Source organism: Hippocampus guttulatus, chromosome 3 (genome assembly GCF_054856545.1).
Source record: "Hippocampus guttulatus isolate MCC_2025c chromosome 3, RoL_Hgut_1.0, whole genome shotgun sequence".
NCBI classification, from domain to species: domain Eukaryota; kingdom Metazoa; phylum Chordata; class Actinopteri; order Syngnathiformes; family Syngnathidae; genus Hippocampus; species Hippocampus guttulatus.
Genome location: NC_141263.1, coordinates 5,102,203 through 5,120,701, shown reverse-complemented (window position 1 = coordinate 5,120,701; position 18,499 = coordinate 5,102,203). Strand labels below are relative to the sequence as shown.

At 42.5% G+C, this 18,499-nt stretch overlaps 1 protein-coding gene and 1 long non-coding RNA gene across 3 annotated transcripts in view; one reads left to right on the top strand and one right to left on the bottom strand.

Annotated features, from left to right (window-relative positions):
• The window catches only part of LOC147207230 (uncharacterized), an 8,237-nt gene extending 3,019 nt beyond the window's left edge, over positions 1 to 5,218 (bottom strand). For both annotated transcript variants that reach the window (XR_015100404.1, XR_015100405.1), the window contains exons 1-2: positions 5,073 to 5,218; positions 387 to 972 (exon numbers count right to left, since the gene is read on the bottom strand). This is a non-coding gene — a long non-coding RNA (uncharacterized LOC147207230). The remainder of the gene's footprint in view (positions 1 to 386; positions 973 to 5,072) is intronic.
• Positions 4,852 to 18,499, top strand: LOC147207229 (alpha-2Db adrenergic receptor-like). Its single transcript, XM_086106583.1, has 2 exons — positions 4,852 to 5,362; positions 16,271 to 18,499. Exons 1-2 carry the CDS (start codon positions 5,051 to 5,053, stop codon positions 17,420 to 17,422), a joined length of 1,464 nt encoding a protein of 487 aa, XP_085962709.1. The 5' UTR covers positions 4,852 to 5,050; the 3' UTR covers positions 17,423 to 18,499.

Here is an 18,499-nt window from a genome sequence, read left to right as displayed (position 1 = left end):
CTGCTGTTGTACCACTCCGAAAATCCCAGAGAATTCAAGACTCACAAAATATTAAAAGAAAGACTTCAGGTGCTACGGAGGGCCGATGCCAAGGCCTGCGTCAATTTTTTTTTGTTGAGTGGGTCAATTTGGTTTTTGGCCCTGCTGTGAAGGGGTATCTAGAGGAGAACAAGTGCCTCCTCGCTCTCGAGAATGCCACTGCCCGCCCGCCTGGCCTCGAAGATGATATCCTGGAGGAGTTCTCGTTTATGAAGGTGTTGTTCCTCCCACCTAACACCACCTCTATTCTCCAGCCCATGGGCCAACAACTCATTTCAGACTTCAAGAAACTCTGCGAAACACCTTTTCAAGAGGTGTTTCGACATCAAAGAAAACATTCAGCTTACCCTTCATGAGTTTTGGAAGCAGCACTTCAATATCGTTGTTTGCCTGAGGATGATCAACATGGCTCGGCAAGAGGTGACCGGGCATAACCTAAATGCAGCTTGGAGAAAACTGTTTTGGGTAACTTGTGCTGAAATTACACAAATTGCTTGCAATCATCTTCTGTCACTCAAGAGACAACTGTTGGCATGCACCAGTCATTGTTAAAATACAAACAACATAAATGGTTTCCTGCAGACACTGCAAAAAACTGTAAAAAATGTCTCAAGCAATCAGATCGGTGCAGCGTCTGCACCTGCACCTTATCCCAGCAGACAACACACTGGATTGGTTCCAGTCAGTTGCAGTGTACATAACCATTCACACTATCACACTGACAGGGAATTGAACCCAGACCGCCCACACCAAAGTCAGGCAAATGTACCACAACATCATTGGTGACTCCCAACACGGCAACCGGGATCAGCCAGGGCATGCAGCAGAGATTGTGTCTTGAATGGGGAACACTTCAGGATCCCTTTGGAAGAACAGGATGAGAAGAAGTGGCTGGGTAGAGGGAAGTCCGGGCTTCTCTGCTTAGCCTGCCACCTGAATGAGGACATGTACGACAGAAATGAGATGGATGAATATTGTAATAAAAGGCATTTCAATCAAAGATTCTAGTGAAAGAGCACCGGGAGAATAGAAAGTCATTTGCGGAGACCCGTGACATTTGTTTCAAGAAGAAAATATCTGACAACCAATAGTGTTTCTCCCCTCTATTCCCTCTTCCTACCCACAGGTTAGGCTTGTTAATGTATTCTATAACAGTTTGTGATAGACAGTTGGTATTTGCGTAGGCCCGACATCCACTTTAGAAGTCTTCATTATCCCCTCAACAAACCTTAAGGCAGTATGTGATAACGGCTAAATCAAACAACGCTGCTGCCAAAGCCCAGAGAGCCCATTTGCTAAAGCTCCTCTCTTTATCAGCTGAGGCATTGTGCAATTACCTGCCCTCTTCAATTAAAATTTACGATTAGCTTTATTGGCCACATACAGTATGTGATTTGGTTTTCGGAAGTTAGTGTCTGTCTAAGTTCAGTAACAGTATCCAAATTCTGTGATGATTGTGCGTTTTTCTTCATGCCCATTAACTCCCCGAAGAGCGGAGGTCATTGATCTTCTGCGCCTCTCCCCATCTTTGGATATTGTCTCTGAAGCTCTGCCTCAGTGTCTCGTCTCCAGCTTTTTTTGGGCCTCTCTCTCTCTTCCGAGTCCCCGAAGGGTTGCCTGCAATGATGACTGCTGGCTTATGTAAGGTGTAAAGAATCCATCGTCACTTGGGCCTCCGGATCTGTCTGTCTGTTTTCTCCTGGCTCGCTCTCTGCCCACAATTCCTTATTGCTAATTTTGTCTGGCTACCTGATTCGGCGAGGTGTTTTGGATGCGTCACGGCCGCCGTCTGCCCCACTGGATTTTTATGTGTGTTTTGACATGGAAAAAATACTGTTTTGTGTTTGTTTTCCAGTAAATACAGTTAACGCCATGAATGAAAATACTTGACATTTGAATCCCTGTGTGTTAAAAGAAAAAAAAAAAGCATTTGCGGTACTGACATAGCCTACCTTGTACGCAGGGAAAGCTAAATCCAGATGTTTTTCATTCTTCCCATCAGTGTGTAGTTGGCACATATCCTGCTTACTAATCTGATGGTTTGTATTCAGTGGTTCCTTCGAGCTTCGTACGTGCGCAAGCGCGCACTGCTCCCACCCTCTCGGTGCACAGCAAATGCATACAGCGCATTAAAAAATTAAAAATAAGCAAACCTGAGCTGTATTAGCATTATGCATTTTCCAATTTGCTTCTTACAAAGAAATCGAAAAATAGATTTGGTGTGTGAGGTTGAAGGAGTGGAAAGAAAAACAAGAAAGAAATGAAAGAAAATGGTTAATGTGTGGAAGCATTTCAGACTGAAATAAGCGCCCTGTCATATGTTCAGGTCACACAGACCTCGCAGGAAGCCACCCACTTGTTTACCGTAATTTGACCGAGCCTCAGATCCTACATGCAGCCTCTTTACAGTGATATTAATGTTGATGTACCTTACTAAGCGAACATTACCACTGCGGGAGGGCTCGGTCGCTGTCAATTATATGACCGTTGAGTTGTGGACTTATTACCATGGTGACAAGCAGTATACGCCAACAACCTTAGGCCTGTAACCCTTAATCGGGATAAAAATAAATAAATAAATAATCACATCTGAAATTGCTCAAACAGGTTAAACGATGTATTTGACAACCTGTCAATTGGATATGCGGCGTTGTCCAACATACATGATTTCCACTCATCTGGCAAATCATCCCCTTGTAGCTGATCAGGAAAAAGAACCCCGATGCTTGACTGAGACTATCTCTGCCTAATTGAAGTACCAGTAAAACTACAGCAACGCATGTTTGAAGTTTCGACGGCCAAAGTGTGGTGCAATTCACAGTACTGGCAGCTCCGTAATGCCTCCTATCGTCAAAGAACGGGCCGCGAATGAGCACACTTTGATTGCTAAGTCCAGGGTCGTAGCTAGTCATTTGGATGCCCAAGCCCAAAATAGTCAGCACAATTTTCAACAGTTAAAAGTTAATATTTTGTCTTATTTTTTGTGTACAATCCACACCTCTAAAAACACATTTTGCCACTTGCTGTCGACGGGAAACGACATCACATGTGCTCAGGGCTCAGGTAAGGATCAAGCACAGCTCAGCTTGCGAACCTCACATTTTTTAAGGTATTTTCATGAAGCTTAGTTTGAGATGAGCACAGGACCCACAGACAGACACAATGAACTCAGAACTGGTTTATTGTCATGAAGAGGGACAGGTCAAATAGGCAGGAACCAAAAGCAGCCAGAGAAACCAAATCGAGGTGTAGGGGAAGGTTGAACATAACAGCTAGGCGGCAGCGAATATAAAATGATAAAACATAACAGCTGGGAAGTTAGCTGACGAACTGGCAACGCGTGGCGCTTCAGACTGGCCTTCATGCTGCAAGGGGTGGGTGTGGCTGACGAGGTGAAGACTGACAGGTGTGTAGGTGAGACAGGTGTAATGATTGTGGAGACGCCAAGCCCACACTAGTGAACATACGGGTGATATTACCTCTTATTTGTATCGCACACGCATTCGTGCGCACACGCACAAACGTTTCAGTGATAATGGGCATCCAGTCAGTTAGCTAGTCAGCACCTGACTTGAGATTGCTATTCAAAAAGGACTGAAGTATGGTGGTACTGTTATTTTGTCCCCGATTCTGTTCCTAACCCTTTATGGACAGAATTTCCCTGCTTTTTGCAGATGATGCGGTACCGTTGACTTCTTCAACGTCCAACACTCACTGGAGCAGTTTCGCAGCCAAGTGGAGGAGTTCAAATGTCTTGTGGTCTTGTTCACGGGTGAGGGCAAAGATAGGGTGAGTATCTCGATCACCTGGGAGGGATTCTGAGTTGAGCCGCTGCTCCTCCGCGTTGAGAGGAGCCAGATGAGGTAGCTCAAACATCTGGTTAGGATGCATCCTGGACACCTCTGTGGTGAGGTGTTCTGGGCATGTCCCACCGGATGGATATCCCATGCCGGACCCGGATAAGAGTTAGAACATGATTGGTTGGATGGATGATGGATGGATGGAAAAAGTCCTTCATTCGCATATTCTGTCACCCGCACCTTCCCCAATGCAACTTTTCTGTTACGGTATTTAATTTCCCCTCTCTGCTCCTTACTTAGGTCCTCTATTTCCCATTAACTTGTCCTCCCTCCTCCCTCCGTGTCACCTCTCCTATTTTCTTTTCCTTTTTTTGGTGTCTGATCCATGAATCCTTCCTCTTGGCTTCTTTGCCTTCATCCTAGCTGTGCCATCCTCTGCTCTCAGATTCCTTTGATTTGTCATTCCACCCTCCTCTCTTACCCTCTCATTCTTTGCTCATTTCCTGGGTGTTCGAATACTCTCCTCAAACATCTCTCGCTCTCCTCACCGCACGCCTCTTTTTCCTTCTTTCATTTCAGCCTCTCCTCCTCCTCCTGCTTTATTCCAGCAGAGGAGCATCAGAGAGCGGCAGCACTTTCACTCAGCACGTCAACCATTCGCTTTATTTATTTACGCGTTACTAGTTCTTCCTGCTCCATTTTTTCCCCTACTTATTTGCATTTTATCTCGAACTCCTTTCCAATGATTTTTTTGGGATGCTTTCTTCAGTCCATATGTTTGGACCCCAGCTGTACTCCAACTTAAAAAAATGCCGTTGTTTGTGTGTGCGTGAGTGTGTGTGCGTGTGTGTATGTGATATTGGTAACAAGTACAAGCTTCGTAAGTCAGCATCTGGATTTTGTAATGTATTTAAAATCTTAATGCAAATCCTTCAATACCGACAAAACGGCTGAGAATTTAAAACATGTAATTCTATATCACTGAGATGTAAATTTAAAGCATGTAATTAGAATCTATATTACTGAGATGTAAATTGTTTGTTAAATTGCTAACTGTCCCACTACCATGATGGACCTCTTTTGTATTCTATTTGGGAAGATGATTTTGCTTTCTTCCCCTACATTTCTCAAACCGGCGTGAGACAGTTTCATTTCAAGGCAGTCGGGTAAAAAAAAAAAAAAATAATAATAGAGACTCTGATTTAAGAAGAATGGACTCAGATGTGCTCTCACCTGTAATGGCCACGCTCCCCGCCACTTCTCCTCTGGAGAATATTAGTCAGGTGTCCTCTTCCTCGTCAAGGTCTGCTCCTCTGCCTCCGCACTCCCAGGCAGCGTCAGTGCTCATCATGCTCGTCGTCACAGTCATCATCCTCGTGACAGTTGTGGGAAATGTGCTGGTTGTGGTGGCCGTTTTTACCAGCCGTGCCTTGCGGGCTCCTCAAAATCTTTTCCTCGTGTCTCTGGCTTCAGCGGACATACTGGTGGCGACGTTGGTCATCCCCTTCTCCTTGGCCAATGAGGTGAGGATTAAAAAAAAAAAAAAAGGGATTCATCGGAACACTGAATCAGTGAGTGGGTTTTCTTATTAAGAATGCTCATCATTCACTTAAATTAGATGTGTTGGTCAGATATGTGCTGAATGCAAAAAAATAGAAATCATATTTTATTATCATTACAAAAAAAAAATCTGTCTTTGATCCTCAGGTGATGTATCCAACATTTTAAAACAAACAGCATAGCAAAATGGATATGGAATCAGCTGCTCTCTGACCTCAACTTATCAAAACCTCAACTGTTTGAAATTACGTATTATCATTTTTCATGTCAATTCAAAACCAACGCGATTATTCTGACACAGTAGTTTATTGTAGGGCCAAAGATAATTTAACTTTTGCCCGAATAATCATGCTCACAACAAAACACAAAATGACCCCCCAAAAATTGTGTTTTCTGGGTTATTTATGCAACCCAAAAAGTTAGATCATCCCTTTTTAACCCAATTTGGGGTATTTTTGACCCAACAGTTTTTAGAGTGCAGACTTTGATAAATGACGCCTTTTTAGCTAACATTTACTTCATGAATGCTGTGACAAGCATGTATTATACAGAAGCACAATCCTAAAACCGCTGAATTAAAAGTACCCAAAATGGGTGAAATAGCGAACTCAGCGATGGGTCTAAAGCTGGGTTATCTATACCCAGAGTTTGATCCAGCATGAGGTCAACCCCAGCCATCACCAACATCAGCCCGCCCAAATCCAATATTCAACACAAACTGCAGGGTTAAGATAAGAATAAGTAACACAAAATCCACAATCTGCTCAAAATCCACATCTACCTAGTGAGTGGGTTAGGAAAACAATCCATCCTTTTGTGTGTGTGTGTGTGTGTGTGTGTGTGTGTGTAAAAGCGATCTCTACAGTGCAATGTTCCCTGCAAACACAACAGCACTGTTCTGTTCACCCAAAACATTTTGGCCACTTTTGTCTTATATTGAAGTGTTGTTAGGTCTTGCTAAGTTTTATCATGGTATCATAATGGATCATGGAAATAAGTACAGTAGCTATTTATTTAGTAAGGAAGAAATTAGAAAGACACTACAAAGGGTGAAAAATGGAAATGCGGTTGGTCCTGATGACACACTGTATTGGAGCAGGAGAGGTGTTTGTGGAGTTTTTAACCAGACTTTTTCAATGGAATTGTAGGGGATGTGACGATGTCCGGGAATGGAGGAACCATGTACTGATGCCCATTTGTAAGAGCAGAGTTGTGGAGACTATAGAGGGATCAAGTGGATGAGTCACACAATAATGTTATGGCAAAAGTGATGGACGCTAGACTCAGGACAGGCGAAAATTTGTGAGCAGGAGTATGGTTGGATACCTTGGAAGAGTACCACAGGTGCATGATTTGCTTTGAGGGTGTTGATGGAGAAGTACAGAAAAGATCAGAAAGAGCTGCAATGTGTCTTTGTAGATCTATAAAAAGTCGTGACGGCCATAGCAATTATTGAATTCTAAAATTACATTTACCTTGTTTGCCTGACCAATTTCAGGCCACCGTGGCTTGTCATGAGACAATGCGAGAGGGCAAATATGACAGTCTGTGACTGCCGTGCATGCCCGCCAAGATCTTTAAAATGTCAAATGATGTGTCACAGTAGTCACGGTGTGCGAGAAACCTTGTCAGCCATAGTAAAATGGGAGGAATGCGACTAAACCTGAGGGTACATAATCGGGCATAACACACCAGCTAGGTGGAGTGATGACAAAATCTGCGACTCGTCAACATTTTGTGACCCCCATGTGTCAATGTCACTCAGCATGCGTTTGAGAGTTTGACAGCAAAAGAGAAGGGCACTTCCGTTAACAGAGTAATCGAGATTTCGACAGAATTTGTGACCCCAGAGGGCGATATTTTACAAGCGTTATGAAGCCGGCGTGTTTGTAATAATAAATCACAATTGATGTCTCACTACCTTTATCAGTCACCAATAAATTTTTAAACTGTATTTTTTTGTGTGTACAAGAGATGGAAAGGCAATCACAGCTGGTCACATTTGGCATCCCCCCAACCGCCTTGTCTCACGACCATCTTGGTTTGTCAGGAGCGCAGTGTAAACGTAGCGTAATGTTACACATGGTTATCCACTGACTATACTGACCATGCTAGCAGTAAAACAAACATCCTATGACTGAGAATTTGCTTTGCCAAATGCCTTTAGTCGCTTAATTGAGATAATAAACATTTTCCCCAGTTTTAATATGTCTGTGACATTACTCGAAGGATCAAGAATTAGGAAATCGTTATTTTTACCGCATGTTTGACACTCTCCAAAATTAGCCTACGTTGCTGCTCACACACCCCCCCCCCCCCCCCCTGTCAGGTGTGTGCACTCTATGAGTCGTAAAATCAAGTGCGGTCCAGTTGTCAACTTGCAACTATGAAGTGCATTGACTCTTAGTGGCTCTCTTCACAAAATGTGACTAGCAACAAATCTAGTGACTTTTCTGGTGTCATTGGAGACTTCTGGAGACTCTTGAGATTCCCTGCCAGCTGCAGTCTGAGCAGAGTTTAATCACCCCTGAAAACAGAACCGCGCTACCACAAAGCTGCCGTTGGTTAAGCCGATTCTCCCCGCGATTCCCAATGCTTCAGTTTGTGTGCATCCATGTGAGTTGCGGATGCCGGGCACACATCACCAAATGTAGGGGAAAATTGTGTTCTAGTTCTGCATAACAAGTGCAATGCAGAAAAATTATTTTCCTTCTCAAATTCTTACTTTTGGCAGTTTTCCCGCTAGTTTGTAGCTTACCTCTGGACATGCTCACTCAAGAAATCACTCACGTAGAACCTGTCTGACAAAATGAAGTTGGAAGATTTCAAGAAGCTGCAACAAAAAACCACAATCATCGATCACTCTGGAAAGGGTTACAAAGTCATTTGTAAATGAAATGTAACAGAAGTGAATAGCCGGTCTACAAAATTTACGCCATGAGCACAGGCGCTATTTGACTCTCATCATGTCATGTTTTGGCTCTGGCTGTGTTTTGTTTTTGCCGTGCAGGGCGTGCCTCTTCAGCAGGTGCACCTATGTCTTGTTCCCAATCAAGCATTAGCATGTATTCAGCTAGCTGCTTAGTTGCTGTCAGATTACTGACCTTGCTTACCGTTTATGCTCAAGAGATATTTTCTAGACGTTTCCTTCCTGTTTTTAGTTACTCTTGTTCCGATAGATTCTTTTTTTTTAAGTACAGTGATCCCTCGCTCTAACGCGGTTCACTTTCCGTGGCTTTGCTGTTTCACGGATTTTTTAAATGCATTTTTTAAAATGCTTTTAAACAGTGAATTGCGTTCTGCATCCTTATTGGCTAAGGCACTGACCGACGTGAACAGTCTCCGCACCTTGTCTCTGTACAGCTTGCCAAATTTACCTTTGCAAATTTTTGGTCTTTGGTTTCATTGTATCAGTGGCGGATGCTGGTCTGTCAAGGAGGGGAAGCTCAATTTTGGCCTACGTCATAAAATGTGCCCGTTTATTTATACGTGAATTCTACTCGCCGTTCTTTTTCAAAAAAATGAAAAGGTTGCCTTCACCATAAGATCGGTGATTGGCTCATTTCACTGTCAATCCAAAAGAGAGATTCAGCCTCGGACAGATCATCCAATCATCATGCTGAGCTTCCTGGCCAGCCTATAAATGCCCACTGTTCATAGACTCCCAGAGACGCTGAGCGTCCGATGGGCGGGACAAAACCAGCATTTATCCAATGACTCGTCTCGTTTCAGTGCATTGGGACAACCTCCCCTGAACTCTCTCGACGCCCAGCGTCTGCGCGGTCGACGCTCAGCGTCCACACAGTTTAAAGCACAGTGAAGCTGCGGGAATGAATGAGAAGAGAGTCGCGTCGTAACCAGTAATAAGAAGCTGATTCGGAACAAAAGTTGAGCACGTTGTAGCGCATATTTAGTCAATGACATGTCCACACAATTGTACGCACACACATATATTTGATCGCTTACTTTTTGACATTTTAGGAGAAGCTGAGCTTCCCTTGCAGTCTTAGAGCAATCGCCTCTGCATTGTATAAATAGTTCAGTATTGTATAACTGTAAAAAATAAAGCTGACTATCAAGTACCAAGTACAACTTTATTGTCAAATGTGCTGTATGTTTCAAATGTGAGAGGGAAATTTCGTCCCCCTCACATTTTTTTGCTTTTTAAAAAAAATTAATCCTACTTCACGGATTTCACTTATCACTGGTTCTTTTTGGAACGTAACCCCCGCAATAAACGAGGGATCGCTGTATTTTGGTTTGCTCATTAATTAACATTCTCTGATTTAAGTTTCACATATTTCTACTTTTGTCATTTCATTTTGTGTATTTTCAAATTTCAAATTGATCTTGCCTTTTTCAAGCATCTTTTGTTTCTTGGATTTCTTTGGCGCTTTGTTGCCAGCAAATTTCTGTTTACACGTTGTCGGTCAGTAAATTTTGTTGTTTTGTGATTTATCTGATTCTGCGTCTGTGGGATCCGCATCCCATCTGGTTTGCCGAACCGTGTCACATCACTTGTCTACATTGCTCCAATCATGAAGAGCTTCACCGGGCGGGATGGATCAGTGTTAGAGTGGTCGTCTCCCAACCTGGAGGTTGGGGGTTCGATTCCTGGCCGTTCTGACCATGTGTCCTTGCACAAGATACTGAATCCCCAGTTGCTCCTGATGCAGAGTCATCAGGAGGTAAATGAGGTGAGGGTGTGAAGTGCTTTTGAGTAGCGAAGGTAGAAAAGGACAATGCAAGTGACAGCATTAAGCCGTTCAATGTCCACTCGACGAAGAATGCAACCCGGAGGGCATATGGAGAGGGACGAAAGTCGGCACTATGAAGTAAATTGCATCAAGAGAAAGGACTAAATGGGACAGCAGAATTGGATCAAATCTTCTGTTTGTTTATTACTTGCCAACGACTGTTTGTTAGAAAATTGTATTAGTTTGTTTACATTTACCTTCAGCGAGCAACAAACATGATTGACATGATGCACGCTGCGATAGCAAGATTACAATTTTAGTATCCCGGCTTTAGATATCGATGATCCCGGTCACTGTAAATTTCAGTCTTACTCTGTCATCTACAACTCTTGGAAAAAAAATAATGGAATCAAAAGTCTTAGAGAATGTTCATTCAGTTGTTTAAGCATTGTAGAAAAAAAAGCAGATCACAGACATGACAACAAATTTAGGGAACACTAAGAAATCAAGAAAAAATGTGGTAAGAATAAGAGTTACATTTTTAGACCATGCAGAGGAGAAAAAAATGGAATCATTGAATTTTGAGGGGAAAAAAATGCAGTCATGCTGAAAACATCCGTTCCCAAAACCACAGGTGGGCAATTTATCCGTCAGTCGTCATTGGCCAGCGGCTAGTCTGCTACAGTCTGTCAGTCATTTAATCTGTCACTCCATCATCATTATTTTCACCACACTTCTATCATCGCTAAATTGCAGATCTATTTTAAGACCAACAGTAAAAAAAAAAATAATAATAATAATTACAGTGATCACATGTTGGAGAACTGTTAACCTTTTTTTTCTCTTTTAACTGACAGTTCTCAAATATAATTAAATGGTGATCAAAGCGCGGTCCAAATAACAATGACAATGACTGACAACTGATGGACTGGGCCGGTGTGAAATAATGGCGGACTGATGACGACAGACTGGCGGGGCGGCCGCTGGTGAATGACCAACGAATTGCCCACCCTCTGCCCAAAAATCAACACCTGCATCATTTTATACCTGCTCATTACTCTGCACTTAAAAAGGAGTGATGACACCATGGAGACTTCTTGCAGCAAGCAGACTGACATAAATCATGGCTCCAATTGAAACTAAGGAGAGGATTATTCAACTTCTTAGAGGAGGTAAATCATCATGAAATGTTTCTAAAGAGTGAACGCTGGCGCGTTTTGGCTGCCGCTGCTCAACCCGTATTGTTTTGTGTTATTTGTTATTGTAAAGTGTCCTTGGGTGTCTTGAAAGGCGCTTATAAATAAAATCTATTATTATTATTATATATAAAGATGCGGTGTCTAAAATCTGGATGAAGTACAAACAACATGGCAAGCTTTTTGAAGGCAAGCATAGTGGTAGACCAGGGAAGACATCAGAGTGCCTAAAAGACAAAAAACATGCCGTTTCTACAGTCAGTGATGATAGGGGGCTGCATGTCAGGTAAAGCCATTGTGGAGATGGCTGTTATTCTATCTTCAATAAATGCACAAGTTTACGTTGACCTTTTGGACACTTTTCTAACCCCATCAATTGAAAGGTCGTTTGGGGATGACAAAATCATTTTTCATGAGGATACTGCATGTAGCCATTGAGCAAAAACTGTGAAAACATTCCTTGAAGAAAGACACATAAAGTCAATGTCATGGAATGCAAATTGTCTGGAACTCACACAGGATCGTTTTCAGGCTTCTACAGTGCTTGATGAGTTGATCATTTGAATCAAGTGTGGTGAAGGAGGGACACTTCTAAAACATGCAGATTAGGGGACCCGGAGGACCGTAGTCAGTGACCCCTTAACAATTAACTGCCACTGACTACCACATTTTTTTCTCCTTTCATTTCTTTTTGTGTTTCTTAAGGCCAGAAAGTTGCCATTTGAAATGACTTTAGTTTTATGTCATGTCTGTGATCCGATTTTTTTTCTACAAAACTAAATAACTCAAGGAACCTCCTCCGAGACTGACGATTCAATAATTTTTGCCAGGACTTGTAACATATGTGCATGTTCTGCCCTCGCCACGTCCCCACTGCGGCTAGACAGACAGATAACTCCTTCAATGACCACACTCGTCGATGTTTCTTGCAATTTATTCTCCGTTGAGGCGAGTCAAGAAGGTGTAAAACTGTAACACACACACATTGTCATGTAGCGAGATGGTGGTGGACCCCAAAAAGCAGGCAGGAGGGAGGAGCAGGGTGTATTTGACGAATTATATTTAATACAAAGAAAACTACATCCAAAACAAAATCCAAAGTATCAAGCAAAAACCATGACTAAAGCTAAAACATAACAATGAACTAAACATGACAGAAACTAAGAGCAAACAGCAGCACACATGACAGTAGCAAGAGCAACAATGACCCGACACCGAGTGTTCGGGCAGGAGTCCTTTTATACAACTAATTACCAAATGACCAACAGGTGTGCAGCTGCCGGGGGAGCCCTACAGTGCCACCTGTTGGTCCCTAAACCGAATCACGACACACATAAAACCACTTACACGTTGTTGCAAAATAAAATGTGGCAAAACAATGTGCCCCACTTGCCTGACACATGACGGACGCGTGACTATGCTAGTATTGCTAACGTTCACGAGCTAATGTGCGAATCGCTGTACGTAAATACTAACCAGAAACAATTGCAAAGTCCCTCAAATGTAAATTTAAAGTGAACACACCCTACTAACTAATAATATTGCATACATTTACATCATGTAGATGGCTTCTATATGCAAGAAGGTGCAGTCCATCTTTCGCAGATTCCCCGTACAACGTGAAACAGAAGGTGTCGCATGCAACAACACCCAGAGTGCCTTTCACAATAACAATTGCTGCTGTTGCAGAGCATTTTGGGATTTATAGTATCAGCAGTGTGTCCATTTTATACTCAAACTTTGATTGGTTAGACCGGGAGTCGGCAACATGCGGCTATCGAGCCGTAAGCCACTGCATTTTAAACCTAAACTCACTTACCTCACTTGTGCAATAATGAGCAATATCTGAGCCATTTCATTTCATGTGCAATATGTGTCCAGCGTGCAATATAAGCCTCAGTCCACACTACCACTACTGCTGCTGCTGTCGTGTGTTGTTGAGTTTTGTATATATTAAACCGTTATTTTATTCTTTTTTTTTTTTTAAACGAAATGCACTAAGGAGTGGCACCCAAATTTCGTTGTATGCTATACAATGACAATAAAGGTGATTCTGATTCTGATATGCAGCTCTTTAGTGCCCCCAGTGGCTCCCTAGAGCTTTTTCAAAAATGTTTGAAAATGGAAAAAGATGGGAGGGACATATATATTTTTGTTTTAATATGGCTTCTGTCATAGGACAAACATGCCACACACATTATTAACATTTTCCGATGCTGTAAAAATGTGTCGAATAAATATTAAATGTCAACGTTTCGTCAATGAATATTTGCATCATAGCCTGCGACACACGTTTCTATTAGCAGGGCGGGATGTCAGTCAGGGAGCTGTTGTTAAAAACAAACAAACAAACAAAAAAACAGCTGCCTTTCATGTACAATTCACCGAGGGTACTTGCTGAGAATGGGAATCTGGGCGGCCAAGAGAAGCATTTTTAAACGGTACACGTGAGCTACGATAGTTGGCACGCTGCGAAAGTGCGTCCCGTGCCTTGTTCATCTTAGTGGCCGTGATGGCTGTTGCTCATGACGGCATGCGTGTGTAAGAGTGTGTGTATGCACGCGTGTGCGGTAACGGGTCGATCGCGGGAGGTTGGTTGTTCGAAAAGTAGATCTTCCGTCAAAAAAGTTTGAAACACCCCTGCTCTACAGGATGAACTGCTGGGGGGGGGGGGGGGAGACTTTTAATCATGAATGCTCGTTGTGTATTCGTAGCCAACTTAGTCATGTTGATAGCAGGCTAATATAGCTCATATAGATACATACAGCATGTGTTGCCTTTATTATAAGGCTTTTTATTTTTTGCTGCTCCAGACATATTTGATTTTTGTTTATTTTGGTCCAATATGGCTCTTTCAACATTTTGGGTTGCCGACCCCTGGGTTAGATGTTTTCAATGGAACAACTGACACCTTTTGCCTTGGTATTTAATTTTATTTCAATTTTCTCCTAATTCAGTAATCATATTGTGTGTACTTTCAGGTGGACTTCTTGTGTGTTCATCTGATTTGGCAAATTATTTGACAGCTTTCATTTGTAGAACACAGATTTAAAACTCTGTACTCGACTTCAGAAAACAGGTGAGCCGTGATTGGTCGTTAGCTGAGCCCTCGGCAACTCTGAGGTCATTTTCAGCCAACAGAAAGCGGCAAAATGGCTGCCCACTGAGGTGGCTAAAAACGCAAACGCAATAGGAATCAGAATGCAGTGCTTAGACAAGTGAAGGTGTTAGAACATATTCTTTTAAACAAATTGTTTGGCTTGATTTGTGCTTTTTGGTAGAAGGACTATTATGATGCAACAGCCTTCTGGTGCATACAGTTTATGGTCTTGCCTGACACATCCCCCCAGTGAAAGTTAAGGACTGCCTTGAGCTATTATCGACAGCAGTTTTGTTCCACCTTGCTTCAACACCGTCCTGTGATTATTCAGCTGATCTTTCTCTCAGCTCCCACCGTTTAGGCTTGAATGGTCCATAATTGTTGGAGATATCGCAGAGCTTCACAGAGGGTGAAAGAAAATATTTTTTTTCCACACTCTCTCTCTCTCTCTTGCTATCTTAGAACATTTACATTCCAATTCGGCAACATTTTTTAACTGGTGATTACAAGTAAATTACACCTAATAGTGAAAAGTGCTCTACAATTGAAATGTATGTGAATGGAAGAACAATTTGTCTTAAAGTAATTAGTTTTTATTTGATTTGCCATCCTTCATCTTCCGATATAAGCTTCTGATTTCTTTCTGCCCATTGCCAGATACTAAAATCACCCAGATTTAATTGTTGATAGTTTTAACAGGAATTTAAAATCAACACTAGATTCACTGGTCCCACTTTTAACTAAAACTATAAAAATATAGACTGTACCCCTGTGGAGAAATTATCCGATCAAGAAATCAAAACGAAAATGCAGGAGGTGCAAAGAGAAGGTGGGGAAAACAAAATCTTGCAGTTCACGATGAAATATTACAGGAGCAACTCAAATCCTACACTAAACAGTCAAAAAAAGAAAACATTACATCTTATTTTTCAAATGAGATGACATTGAATAAAAACAACTCCATATTTATTTTCTCCCAGTTTTCTCCCAGGTAAATCCAACAACCTGCTTTTTAGATATTTTTGCCACGTCACTGTATGGATTCTCCAAGGAAGAGATTTTAAATGCCCGAGGAGTCAATTGTTGTCTACAGACGGATGTCTTTAAGATGCCGACAGTGAAGACATTTCAGAAGTAGAGCAGTTTCGACCAGAGCATTTTTAATAATCATTGACCTGCATCCAATGGACCATTTTTAAGATTTTAGAAATAAAAATTCTCCCGGGGAGGCCCGGTAGGCAACGGGTTAGCGCGTCCGTTTCATATTGCAAAAGTGCAGGGTTTGATTCTGGCTCCGGCCTTCCTGTGTAGAGTTTGCATGTTCTCCCCGCGCAGGTGTGGGTTTTCTCCGGGTACTCTGGTTTCCTTCCACATTCCAAAAACATGCACCGAAGGTTAATGGAACACTCAAATTTGTCCTGAGGTGTGATTGTGAGTGCAAATGTTTGTTCCGTCTCTGTGTGCCCGGCGATTGGCTGGCAACCGGTTCAGGGTGTCCCCCGCCTACTGCCCGAAGACAGCTGGGATAGGCTCCAGCACGCCCCGCAACCCTCGTGAGGATAAGCGCAGCAGAAAGTGGATGGATGGATTGAATTTTTTTCAATACAAATAATATTTCACAGGAATATAATCTGGTTTTAGGGTGAACCATAGTACAGAGATAGCTCTTTTAAGGATTTGAAATGATATCAGGTGCGATGCTGATTTGGAAAAAAAACTCAAAAATCTTGGTTGATCGGATCTACGCTTAAGAGAGTGGAAGTGTAGTGGTTCACAGCAAAGATTTTTTTTTTTTTGCAGCTGTCACATGATTGACTCGCACTCAACTTCCTTGTGACTTTGAACGGTCTTGTCCTAATTGGTTTCTCCTCTTTTCAGGTGATGGGCTACTGGTATTTTGGTTCCACCTGGTGCTCCTTTTACCTGGCTCTGGACGTTTTGTTTTGCACTTCATCCATTGTCCATCTTTGTGCCATCAGCCTCGACCGCTACTGGTCGGTCACGAAAGCCGTCAGCTACAACCGCAAACGGACGCCCAAACGGATTAAAATGATGATCAGTGTTGTGTGGCTGATATCGATCGTCATCTCGTCACCACCTCTTCTCATGGCACACACAGAGGTGGGTTGGGACTTCACAGATGATAACAACGACCCCCAGAAGCAGGAGTGTCTACTCAACAACCAGACTTGGTACATCCTCTCCTCCTGCCTTGTGTCCTTCTTTGCGCCAGGAGTTATCATGATACTGGTCTACTGTAAGATATACCGAGTTGCCAAACAGCGAGCCTCCACTGTATTCGTGGCGAAGAATGTGATCGAGCGACAACCGTCCCAATCTGAGACCTGCTTTGGGGGTGCCCATAGGACTATCCAAGAAGTTGGAGCCAAGTGCAGAAAATCCCAGTCCAAGGGGGACAACCAACTGCCGGGGAACACACACAGCTCTTCTAACGTCGAGAGCAACAGCAGCAGCCACAAGAGAGAAGAGTTGGACAATATTAACTTAGAGGAGAAAACTCGGGAGGATGACCTAAAGACATCTTCCTTGTTTTCTGCTTCACTCCGCTTCCCTAGGAGAGCTGGTGGGAAGAGGAAAACAGAGGAGGAAAAAGACACTGAGGGATCGGCAAGCAGGTTGAAGCCTCCGCCCCCATCTTGTGCTTCCATATCGTGGGTATCCTCGGATCACTGCTCCCATCACCTCTTCCTCCCTTCTCCTGTGGCGCGCCAAAGCAGACAGATGTCTTTGTCCAGAAACAAAGTGGCACAAATGAGGGAGAAGCGATTTACGTTTGTTCTGGCAGTGGTGATGGGAGTATTTGTCCTCTGCTGGTCCCCCTTTTTCTTTACTTACAGTCTCCAAGCATTGTGCAACGAGAAATGCATGATTCCTGATGCACTTTTTAACCTCTTTTTCTGGATCGGCTACTGCAACAGTTGCCTGAACCCGATTATTTATACCATTTTTAATCGAGACTTCAGGAGGGCCTTTAAGAAAATTATCTTCCCGACTCGTAAACGAACATAAACTGTGACTGAATGTGCTCAAACACAAATGTGTGCACAGTTTTAATCCAAATTTTCCACTGCCCTGTAACATCAACATTAAAGGGCTTGTCTCTGAGGATTTCTTTATTATCGACCAACTGAATAACCATGACCCATTTTTGGAAGAGCAACAATCCAGGACAAGATGAGTGTAAGACATTTGAAGGATGGGGTCTCAAATTAGGTTCCCTTACTGTATAACAGTTCACATGAACTACCGGTTTGAATGTTCATTGGAGGAAAATGACTGCAGGGTGGTCATCCCCCTTGAAACTGTATGCTATTTGCTCTCTTCCTAATATTGACGGTAAAAAGGGATTCTGAGGGAGAGTTGACCATAATCCGTTCCATTTTAGGGTCGATGTCTAATATGTTTAATTTTCATGATTCATGTCCCCCGCCCATAAGAATCAATTATGTTAGAGTTAGAATTATAGTTTTCCAGACCTTTATTAACAGTGCGAGCAGTGTTTCAAGTAACATTTGTACAAATTAATGGGATGCACAGGGCTGAATGAAAGTATTTGCTTTCTTCTCAAAGTTGTATTTTTTTCAATAGTTTCCCCACTTATATGTTTCAGAACAAACAAATGTAAGTACCGGACAAAGATAAGCCAAGGAAACAATAATGGTGACAATTTTTAAATGGTGATTTTATTTATTATGAAACCAAATTATTCAAAGCTACCTGGCCCTATGCGAAACAATAGTAATTGCCCCCTAAACCTTACACAACAGGTAATGAGTACTTTAAATCTTTGCGGAGATATTTTGGCCCATTTCTTCTCGCAGAATTGCTTTAAGCAACACTGGAGTGCACTAGACACTTTCAAGCGCTCAAGATTCTTCTGCATAATTGCACACCTAACGTTGGACTAGAATTACAGCTACTGGTCACTGAAAGATGGTGCAACGATTATCTGTACCAATTGCACAACCATCATAGTATTGTAAGTACGGCACCGCTGATCATTTTATGCTCGATGACTCTCCACATTGTCGCACAGCTGTCATTGGCTGGTACTTCTGCACAATGGTACCCTTACAATATGGAAAG